We start from the raw sequence: 12,158 nt of genomic DNA on the forward strand, positions 1-12,158 counted from the left end.
CTTGACTAGACACCCTCCACACCTCACTATGCTATCTTGACAGCCAAGAAAACTCCAAGAGCTCATATGAACAATTAAGATTCACAATTCCAGACTGCACTTAGAGTACAATTTAGAAGGCTTCAGCAAGAACCCCTGGCTGAAGGTAAGTTCAAGACCTGACTCTCTACAAAAAAACACTACATTTTAACTGGCAGAGAACAAAACAAGTAATACCACAAAGGAGGTGCTTCACACACGCTCTGCAAGGCAAGGGTCAATGCAGAGAAACAGAAATTAGACACTATCTGAGGCCAAATTAACCAGGTATCAGTCTTAACCATATCACTCACTAGTTACCAAACTATGCACAAAATGTTTTTGCTCTTCTCCCCTGATTAAAAATTTAAATGAATCAATGGGTAAAACTTTAAATACAACAGAAGGAAGAAAGGTGAAAGCTCTAATTCAAAACACTTTCTGAGGGCTGTCCATCCATTCTGGTTTGGAGCTTTGGCCCTGCTCTGCCACAGATCCACGATTTCCTCAAAATACAGAATGGCGGCAGTCTTGGGAATCCGATAGAATCCTTTAGCCAGAGCTCATTACGTTAGGTCCAAGTCCATGAGAGGTCACAACGCATTCAGTCTCCAGAACCATGGCGTGGTCTTTTGTGTTCAGGAAGGAAGTGCAGTTCAGGTCTTCCTTCAGGATTCGGCTGATTAAATGAAGCTTGCTCAGGCTCATTCAGTCAGGATGACAGAAATCCAAGCACTTGTGGTAACATTTAAAACAATATGATGATAACATGTGAAGATCTGAAGCTTTCTTTATTTTCTTTCTGGTGATAGATTTACAGGGAAATTTCCAAGGTCCTTAAAGAAGACATCCACAGATCTAAAATGTAATTTAAAATAATCATAATTAGCTTAGTTTCTCCTTACATTATATTTCTGATCACTCTCTGTCTGTAGTTTTCTTTTGACATTCCTCAAACCCAATCCACCCAAACAGAGCTCCCTTCAAGACATATAAGTGAAAGTGAATTTGCTCAGTCGTGTCCGGCTCTTTGCGACCCCATGGACTGACTGTAGCCTACCAGGCTCCTCCGTCCATGGGATTTTCCAGGCAAGAATACTGACGTGGGTTGCCATTTCCTTCTCCAAGGGATCCTCCTAACCCAGGGATTGAACCTGGGTCTCCCGCATTGTAGGCAGACGCTTTACCGTCTGAGCCACAAGAACATCTAAATACACTTTAAGACTTAAGATTTAACTTTGATTGGGCAAGATAAGATCTGAAAAATGCTTCAATTGATATATTTAAAAATAAAGTAATAGTTGCCATTTACCACGCCCTTATTAGGTGACAAGCACTGTACTGTACTTTAGTCTGATTATCTCATGTAATACTCAACATAATCCTATGAGGGAGATGGTAATATCCTCACTTCATAGCTGAGGCTTGTGAAGCTTCAAGATGTTCATCAACCTGCAGAGTCTATGTTCTTACTACTGTAACACACTTTCATTAAAAATAAAACAAGTCAGTTACACACCTAGTCAATTATGCCTACCACTCTTGATCTTATTTTAAGTATAACCTGTGAGCATGGTTAGATTAAGGGCCTTGGACTCACTACATGGAGGAAAATACCGAGGATATCAAGCTAGAGTTGAAAACGGCAGGCAAAAGTCATAGCAGGACTGGATTTTCTTTCCCCGTACCTTTAAGGATGCCAAGTCAACTTGTAGGTTCAGATTCATTGAGCACTTGTCTTTTAGTAGCGCAGCTGTTGTCATCTTTTACTTCCCTTCTCTGCTTGATTTCTTGCTTCATTCCAAACAATATTTTTCCAACTTACAAAAAGATGATGACTAATGTTTTTCACAAGGAGGTAATCCATGAAATCCTATTCCATGTAATCCAGGATTGGGTTTAGCATTTGTTATCTATATTAAGCATAAATAACACTGACTCCAAAATAAACTTATGACATATAAAAGCTGATTGTAAAGAACAAACACTAATTAGACAATAGACATTTTCATAAACTAACATTTCAGCTCTTCTCTTGAACCAGAATTACTTCCAAGAGATTTTACATAATACAGAAACACACACCCACACATTTACAGGCTTATGCATAAACTACCTCTGAGAAATACATAAAAAACTGCTATACTGGTTGCTTCTGGGTGGCTGAGATAGATAAGAGGCAGATTTTTTTCAGGCCATTTTTTATGCCTTTCAAATCTTGAATCATGTGACTTGATTACCTATTCAAAAATGAACAACGAAAACTTAGGAAAGGGTGTCTAATATTTTAATGTCTTGGTCATTACAGAAAAAGAAATAAATATAAAAATGTCCAAAGTATAAAAAATTACGATACAACCTTTATTGTATCATGAAAGCCAATGACGGTCACTATCTATTACGAAATATCATTCTACTCGTATTCTATAAACTCATTCACAAATCTGTGTTTCAAGAAGTCCTCCAGTTCCCGACCTGGGATCCTAGATCTCTTAGGAAGTTGTAAAAGTAGTGACAGTCCTTGATTTATTTTCTGTATTTCCCAAAGTGGCACTAACTAAAATGCTGAATTCCTTTAAAAAAAAAAAATGAAACAAGTTATTGAATATCTCTGAGAGGCTATGAACAGAAAATTAAAGTATGTCTGATTAATAAAATTTCTTGAACAAAGTATAAACTAGTGTTATCTGTTAAATAGATATAATCATGCATATCACAGATTTTATGAGAGAAAACAACAGATATCCATGGTACTGAAAAGACCAGGAATCACTAACTCTGTCTATCGAAGTGATTGGGGGATGAGAGAAAGAGCATTTCAAGCTGTAAATTGACCTCCCACCCCACCCAGAGCAAGGCTGATATGCAATATTTCCCTTTCTTTTCCTTAGCTTTACAAATTATTGCATAAGAAAGGTTCACATCCTGCTGGTGTTGGGGCAGGAAAAAAACTGAGACCTACTAGTCCACCTACATCTGGGCACTCACCCTTCTCCAAGTTTCTCTAAGACATCAAACACTTCTTCCGGTTGTTTAGTTAAACTATCTTCATCCAACTTTTTCAGCTGCCTGTGAATGAAGAAATGTAAGCATAAAATACATTGTACTTACCAGCAACTTGAGAGAACACAAAACACATTATTTATTTTACAATTAGCATCTGAGAAATTTCTCTGCAAAGCCTACACTGGTAAATGCCAATAAAGGCAAGCTAAGAGGCCTTTAAGGGAAGCTGAAGGGCTGGTCTGTGGAAATGTTACTTGTGTCCCGGGTCACCTCCATGAGCAAAATCAGTACTGGAGGATTAAGAGCTACCATGAGGCTGACTTCAGTTCCACAGGTATAAGAATTTTCTATCACTAAAAGCTGCTCTGAAATGGTTTAGACTGCAATTAAGGAGTCCCTAGATTCCCATCACTGGAGCATCTAGACAGAAAACTAGTCCTTGTATAGCTGAAACGCAGCAGAGTAGATCTAAGCATTAGCTAGAATCCGTTTAAATCTTGAGATTCCATCAACAAAGATGACATAACTCTCTGTTCAGAAAAGATGCTTAATGCAAGCTTAGTAATGAACTGAAACATGGTCTTAGACTGGAGGTCAACGAAGATGGAGAAGAATCTTGCTCTCCATTAGCAAGACTTTGGTACTTATTTTTGTTGAAATACATGGATTCTGTAAGGTATCACAGAAACAGAAAGTGGAGAGTATATGCTTAGATGTGATCAAAAGTGAAAAAATAACCAGACAGCTGGAAGTTTCAAATAGTCTCACCAAGACTCTCCTGGGGTGACTGTGTACCTGACTATTCCCCAAAATCAAAGATTTTGCACACAACTTCCAGATAATTCAGATTTTTCTATGACAAACCATGATCAACAGATGAGGTTATAAATTGAACATAGGGTGTTTTTTTAACTGAGAACTGTGAAAATTATGAACAGTCTTAGACGAGCTGTCTGCTAAGGAGCACTTGTGTGCGTGCATGTGTGTGTTCTACACCATGGTTTCCTGAAACTATAAAGGACAACAAAGAAAGGAGAGCTCAGGAAGCGGTGAAATATGGAAGCAGTCCACTGGGAATTTCTTTGTAAAGAAAAATGTTTAAACTAGCTGGACAATACCAGCTTTTACGAGGAAAGATAAACTAAAATACACGCGCACACAAACGTGTACCTTCCTGGAGAAAATGGCAAAACCGTAAGAGAAGCCAAAAAAAACCCCACCCACCTGAACGCATCAAGTTTATCTTCCAGTAAATGCTGATCTCAAGAAGACAATCTTAACAGGATTTCATAAATATCAGACTAGAGAAAGGGAGAACTGCTCTAGGTCAATAATTGCCATGACTTGAAAATTAACCAAAGAAACAACCACACTGACCTTTGAAAATCAAAAGGTCCTAAAAATTAAATTCCAATGACATCACAAAAACTCCCAGGTTCAAAACAAAAAGGGTTGAAGTGAAACTTCAATGTCAGAAGTGAAATTTCTATGAACCCAGAAATCAGAATGACCATCTCACAATGGGGGTGGGGGGGCGGGAGTGGGTAAAGCATTGATTTATAACTGTATAAACAATGGACAATACCTCTTTTCTCAAGTATAAAGCTTTATAAACAGCTTATGTAAAGGAAGATCAGATGTGTTCCTTTGAAGTGGTGGCTTTGTGGTTTATAAAGAGCAAAACTCACTATTTCAACTATTAGAGACCAGGGCATAACAAAGGAAATGGCCACTGCCATGAGACAGCTGCAGGCCTCTGATAATACTTCAACAGACAAACTTTATACGAGTGTTCAGATGCTCCTTTAAAACAATCTAGGTGGGGTTTTGTTTGCCTTGGGCTTAAAGGATCTTATCTCTGGTGCCTGAACCTAGAGGTGGTCTATAAGAACATTTGCTAAATGGACTAATGAATGCAATGATGAGAATCATAAACCTTTCTCGGCACTCTTCATGAGGTTTCAAAATTAAGAAGTTCGCCCCGAGAAAGTATTACTGTGCTATCAACAAATGACAATTCTATGGAAAATCTTTTGACAAGGGACTCAATGATGTTTTCTACATGAGTCTTCATGGAAGAAGCATTCTAAGCAAACAGCCCAACTCTGATGATTCACCCCTTTTGACTGTACTTCCCCAGGTCCTCGGTAGTTTCAGTGCTTGCCCATAACTGAACAGGCCTAGCCAACACAGCCTCCAAGGACCAGACAACAGGGGATGTTCCACTCCTAAGTCAGCTGCGTGGATGGTCAGAATCCCAGAAACGCACTCTACACACTCCACCACACTATTAGCATCTAATGGCAACTCACTTCTTAAAATCATAAACTTCTAAAAACTAAACAGAAAGTGAAAAAACATAAAACTCCTATGCAAACCGTCAACTTCATCGTTATTCTCTTCTTGTTGGTTGTTGTTTAGTTGCTAAGTCGTGTTCAACTCTTTTGCGACCCATGGACTGTAGCCTGCCAGGCTCCTCTGTCCTTGGGATTCTCCAGGCAAGAATACTGGAGTGGGTGGCCATTTCCTTCTCCAAGGGATCTTCCCGACCCAGGGATCAAACCCGCATCTCCTGGTGGGCCCTTTACCATCGTCATTCTCTTAGTCACACACAAATATCAAACTCAGGAACACAAAGAGCATTTCCTACCTTGGGATTGCTTTCCTTTATTATGAACACATGCCATCTGAATCTCTGAAAAGACACCAGTACTTTTCCAAACACAAATAAGGGTGTCATGAAGTCATTACTCACTGGTCTGGCTAGCTCCCAAACCTCTTTCTCCCATCTTGTAACTTTTGTAAGGTCCATTTTATTTATATATACCTATACTCTTTCCATGCAGAATTCGTTATGGGTTACAACAAATATGTAAGATAAATGGATGGAGCTTTTCAATGAAAATAAAATATACATGCCCACCCCAACCTCCTCAAACTCATGTTAAAGTCTTAACGCTCAAGACCTCAGATTGTGACTGTATTTAGAGATGGGGCCTTTAAAGAGCTAATTAAGGTAAAAATGACATCATATGGGTGGGCCCTCATCCAACATGACTGGTGTCTTCGTAAGAGGAGATGAGGACATAGATATAGAGGGAGGGCCATGTGAAGACACAGGAAGGGGGCAGCCATCTGCAAGCCAAGGACCGAGGCCTCGAAAGAAACAACCCTGCTGATGCCTAGACCTCAGACTTCTAGCCTCCAGAACTGTGAGAAAATAAATTTCTGTTAACTCATGCCATCTGTGAGATCAACAATGGCAGTCCTAACAAACTAATATCACAGGTAATAAAGTTAACTGGCCGAAAGGCAGTTCACTAGCTATGATGAGCAGGAAAGCACCTGTCATTCAAGGATTCAACCCTGCAGAGGATGGGATGATTTCAGAGAACAGCATCATCGAAACATACATTACCACATGTAAAACAGATAACGGACGAAGCAGGGCACCCAAAGCTGGTGCTCTGTGACAACGTGGGCGGGACAGGGTGGAGAGGGACATGGGAGAAGGGTTCAGGATGGAGGGGACACATGTACACCTGTGGCAAATTCATACTGATGTATGGCAGAAACCATCACAATATTGTAATTATCCTCCAATTAAAATAAATTCAAATATTAAAAAAGAATTCAACCCTGCAACACTTTTCTCTTGCACATTTAATAAAATTTTTAAAATCCAAAAGGCACAGGAGTGAGTGTCAAAAACCAAAACGGTTTACTTTTTTGCCCAAGACTGTACAGCATAAAGTAAAAGCAGAAACAAAACTCCGATTCCTAATCCTCTCTTCAATTAAACCAGCACGGCCAGGAAAGAACGAACGTATTTCAGAAGGAAATATAACCAGTGTCCATTTATAGTTGGATCTATGGTGCAACAGCAAATACCTGCTAACATACACAAGGCCCTGTGAAACAAGGGTACTCCCAGAGAGGCATCAGAGTGATACAGCTGAGAGCACAGACTTTGGACCAGACTGCCTGGATTAAAATCCCAGCTCTGTCACTTAGTAACTGTGCAACTTCTGCCCAATCGCTAACCTCTCTGGGCCTCAGTTTCATCACCTGTAAAACAGAGATACAGGTGATAAGATTGTTGTGACGGTCAAACGAGTCAACAGTTAAGCTGAACCATATGAAACTACTATTTTTATACATCAAAAATGGTCAAATATCAGCAAATTCATATGGTTCAATGACAGACACGGAAAGCACCGAGAGTAACATCTGAAGGTGAAGGTGAAGGTGAAGTCGCTCAGTCGTGTCCGACTCTTTGCGACTCTGTGGACTGTAGCCTACCAGGCTTCTCCGTCCATGGGATTCTCCAGGCAAGAATACTGGAGTGGGTTACCATTTCCTTCTCCAAGGGATCTTCCCGACCCAGGGATCAAACCCGGGTCTACCTCATTGGAGGCAGACGCTTTAACCTCTGAGCCACCAGGGAAGCCCGAGAATAACGTCTGGCACCCAGTAAGTGCTAGATGCATGCAATAGTCACTGTATTTCAGACTCGGTGCACTACAGTAGGGTGACTTATGAGTCCATCCCAACCAGCTATTTGCCTTCTGCAGTGTTTGTGCATTTCAAAAAAAGCCAAGGGCACAGGCCCAGCTGTGAAACCCTTTCCTTCACCTCTCCATTGCCCCGCACTCCCACACACTGAACACTTCCTACTTTAGAGCTCATTCTGCTACAGGAAGTCAGAGGGCTCTGTGAAATTGAAGCAAACTTCGTGGCACCTCAAGCTGTACTCTCCATTTTTTTCCAGATGTGGCAGTGTGATTGAAAACCCCCGGGGGGCCACAGAGCAAATCACTGATACAACTGCAACCAACTCAGGAGGTCAGACTATCTAGGACCAACCACTCCCCCTGATCTTGACTTAAAACAATTCCAGGGAGCAGTAGGATTTGGAGCTGATACAAAACAATAGAGACCTGAATAAAGGGCACAGTCTGGCTGAGTCCAGTGAGCCAGACCTAGAGCAAAAAAAAACGAAACACACACGACTGTCTCTCAACTCTTCTGGGCCTCAATTTGCCCATCTTGAAAACAGTCTCTTATTTCTCTATCTACCTCCCAGTGTGGGAGTGAGGAAGATTAGGAAGATCCCGGATATCAGGAAGGAAAGATGCCATCATCTAGAGAGGGAACACTACCAAAAATATCTAAATCGCTGCCCTGCACGAAGCCTCCCTTACTAGACCGTCCACCTTGTACGGCACACCTCCGGCCTCAGGCAGCAAAGCTTCTCCCCTCAACAGACCCTCCCCACTGCACCTCTGGTGGGACTCCCTCCCTCAGAAAAGTCTGCGCAGCTCTCCTCTCTGCTAGTTCCCGACTCACCCCTTAGCCAGACCCCCCTCGTAAGTCCTCATCTGGCTTCAGCATCCTAACTTAGTGAGTCCCTTCTAGGACAGGCTTCACCCAGCGGTCCCCTCCCTCAGCAGGTGCTCTCCTAACTTGTCTCCAGCCCCCCAGCAGCTGCCCTCCCCACCTGTCCCCCACCTTCCGCCAGGATGTTCGCCTCGGCAAGCGATCTCTCTAACCAGCCCCACGTTTATCCCCCGTGGCCGGACCCCCCACCGGCCAGAGGTTCCCCATTCAGCAGGTGCCCCTTCAGCCGGATCACCTCGCCCCGCAGGTCCGTCCCCTCCAAGGGGGCTCGCACGCCCGGGTCTCCCCTCCGCCAGTCCCCGTCTTTCCCTCCCTCCATCCCCTTCTTCTTAGCCAGCGGCCCCTCACCGGCGCGGCGGGTTCCTAAGCTGCACCGTCTCCATGGCGCTGCCAGCAGCCGCCCAGACCCGTTCACTGCTCCATCCTCCCCCGGGACCTCCTCGATCCCGCCCAGCAGACCGTCCCACACTTCCGCTTTCCGCCCCTACCGGAAGCCGCGTGCTGCGCGGGAGCTGGGCGGGGCCGCGAGGGCTGGCCCCGGGTCACGTGGTGCTGACACCAGTCACGTGGTGCGCTGGGGCGCCGACCTAGAACAGCAGAACCGTGGAGGCTCCTCCCGGGAGGAAGTTTTAGTCAGGTCTCGAGCTTTGGTGTCCTTGTCTCTCTGCGACACTTCGCCCAAGAAACTCGGTCTGAGACCCGAGAACTCATCTCTGCCTCGGGCCCTGCCCACCTCGTTTCTCAGACACAGATACTGAGACGTCCTGCGAAGAACCGGCTTAATAAAAAACTGTCAATTCTTAACCAGCCAAGTTTACACTGTTGGTGGGAAGCGCTGCTGCCGGTATCCCTGGAGCTATTTGTGGTTTTCTGCCGTTCTTCGGTGGTTGAATTCTTGTTCCAGGTGGACGCTGGAACGTGCATAACGTCTCCTTGGATGTCACGGAGCATCAGCCTGCAAACTGCCCCACCCTCGTAAGAGCCTTACCTTTGAGTCAGCTTGTGAACATAAAAATAGCCAAGATTTATTAAGCTCTTGGAGCTTCCCAGGTGGCGCTAGTGGTAAAAAAAACCCTGCCTGCCAGTGCAGGAGACATGAGAGACTCGGGTTACATCTCTGGGTGAAGATCCTCTGAAGGAGCGAATGGCAACCCACTCCAGTAGTCCTGCTTGGAGAATCCCATGACCATGGGAGCCCGGCAAGCTACAATCCATAGGGTCACAAAGAGCTGGACACGACTGAAGCGATTTAGCACACATTAAGCTTTTACCATGTACTTGCCATTTTATATTATTTAATCCTTATATCAAGGCTGTAACTATCCCAGTCTTATCTATTATTTTCCACTGCTTATCATGTTCTCGATACTCTACTACTAACTGAAAATGGAAACCCACTCCAGTATTCTTGCCTGGAGAATCCCAGGGACAGAGGAGCCTGGCAGGCTACTGTCTATGGGGTCACAAGAGTCGGACACAACTTAGCAACTAAATTACTACTACTACCACTAACTCACTTAGTAGTTTTAAAACTTTATGGCAGGTAATATTACGCTCATAAGGCCGGAGAGGTGAGCTCACATAGCTAAAAGTATCGGTTTGGGGATTTAAATCCAGATGGATAGTCCACCACGCTCCTCTGTCCATGGGATTTTCTAAGCACGAATACTGGAGTGGGTTGCCATTTCCTTTTCCAGGATAGAATTCCAGAGCCTGCACTACCAAACTGGACAACCACTTGGACCCTCTCCTTGGGCATGAGAGTCAAAGCTTCGGCTCCACTCACAACTCCTATGGAAACTCATAAACAGGTATGGAAATTCATAAATCCTCAGTTGCTACCACCATCAATGAGTATTAAGAAAATGGAAAAATCCCAGTTTGCTTGTAGAGAAAGTTACTCAAAGCAGCCTCTGGTATGCCATCTACAAAACCCCATGTGCAGTGCATGGCAGCCAGGACACAGTGGCAGTCTTTGCTCCCCAAATGGGAAACGGGGAATTATCAGTTATAGAGGAATTGATCTCAGGTGGGCTCATTAGTTACCAAGGAAACCAGCAAAGGTGCTAGCCACTCACCACCCCTTTGGTAAGCTGTCATTAGCTGGGGCTTGGGACAGGTACATAGGAAGGTCAGTCATGTAAGTAGGGTGTTAGGTGAAGCAGGCTCTGTTTGGCCAGGGGATGTACAGAGAACAAGAGAACAGCCATTTGAGTGGCCCAACCATATCACATTTCTTGTTTTTTACTAAGAAGTCCAGGAGTCGGTTGTAGGGTTGATTGACACAACAAGGTCGATTTCATCATTCCCCCCAGCCCAATTCAGCATGTTGGCTTTTCGTCCTTGTGCTTATTGACTCAGATGCAAAATGGCTGCCACAACTCCAGGTGTCATATCCTTAACCCAACAGAAAAACAGCAAAAAAAAAGGCTATTTTAAGTCCTGTATCTCTTACCTGGGAAGGAAACCTTTCCCATAAGCACCCAGCATACATCCTTCTGTCTCATTGGCTAGATCAGGGTCACATGCTCACTCCTTGCCCAATCATTGGTAAAAGAATGAGATTATTGTGATTGCTGTAGAGAAATCTTGATTCATTTTCTAGGCCCAGAGAATCTCAGGCAAAATTATGAAAGTAAAAAATGGAGGTTGTTGAGTAGTTATCATTTGTGTGTGTGTGTGTATATGAGTGATCTGGTTTCCCTGCCACACTAAGTGTTCTTTCTTTGCTTTTGTATTGGGCTTATGCGGGACTGAGGGGATTCAGATGAAAGGGCTACCCAGCCCTCAGAAAGTTTAAGGTCTGGTTGGGTTATGAATTTACACAAATAATTATAGTTGACCCTTTAAAGAGCATGGGTTTTAGCTGCATGGGTCCATGTGGATTTTTAAAAACAAATGTGTGCTACAGTGTTACGGAGAAGGCAGTGGCAGCGCACTCCAGTACTCTTGCCTGGAAAATCCCATGGACGGAGGAGCCTGGTAGGCTGCAGTCCATGGGGTCGCTAAGAGTCAGACACGACTGAGCGACTTCACTTTCATGTTTCACTTTCATGCATTGGAGAAGGAAATGGCAACTCACTCCAGTGTTCTTGCCTGGAAAATCCCAGGGACGGGGGAGCCTGGTGGGCTGCCGTCTATGGGGTCGCACAGAGTCGAACGCGACTGAAGTGACTTAGCAGCACAGTGTTACACAATTTGAGGTTGTTTAGATCCCAGGATGCAGAACCTCAGACAAAGAGGGGCAACTAAAGGTACACACGGATTCGGTTGTGCAGGAATTGCTGTCCCTAACCATCAATTGTGTAACTAAATACCTGACAGCAGAGACTAGGTTTTTGTTGACGAAACTTTATAAGTGCATGTTGCATGCCAGATCTTACAGGGCCTGGGGAGAGATAAGACCTGCTCACTGCCTTTAAAGACCTCACAGTCTAAGAAACACTGTAAACTGATGTGAAATAAAATACATATATTATGGCAAGACAAGAATTGTGGTTTTTTTTCTTTTTTTTTTTGCTGTGCTACACAGCATGTGGGAGTTTAATTTCTGGACCAGGAATCAAACCCGTGCCCTCTGCGTTAGAAGCACGGAGTCTTAACCACTGGACCACCAAGGAGGTCCCAGGAGAAGAAAAACTTGAACTAAACCTTTTTCTCTGCCCTTTGGCCTCCTCTGTCCCCTCTACTGTGCATTATGTATCTGCATTACACATCAACCAAACCTCCCCATT

General features: G+C 43.8%; 1 protein-coding gene across 1 annotated transcript in view; it reads right to left on the minus strand.

The window, feature by feature from the left end:
• STK4 (serine/threonine kinase 4) overlaps positions 1-8,924 on the minus strand; it is a 90,208-nt gene extending 81,284 nt beyond the window's left edge. The window contains exons 1-2 of the mRNA XM_027558464.1: positions 8,773-8,924; positions 3,007-3,087 (exon numbers count right to left, since the gene is read on the minus strand). Coding sequence (XP_027414265.1) covers positions 3,007-3,087; positions 8,773-8,807 — 116 coding nt within the window. The 5' untranslated portion in view covers positions 8,808-8,924. The remainder of the gene's footprint in view (positions 1-3,006; positions 3,088-8,772) is intronic.
• Positions 8,925-12,158: the final 3,234 nt, after the last annotated feature.

The sequence above is a fragment of the Bos indicus x Bos taurus genome, chromosome 13, assembly GCF_003369695.1.
Source record: "Bos indicus x Bos taurus breed Angus x Brahman F1 hybrid chromosome 13, Bos_hybrid_MaternalHap_v2.0, whole genome shotgun sequence".
NCBI classification, from domain to species: Eukaryota; Metazoa; Chordata; class Mammalia; order Artiodactyla; family Bovidae; genus Bos; species Bos indicus x Bos taurus.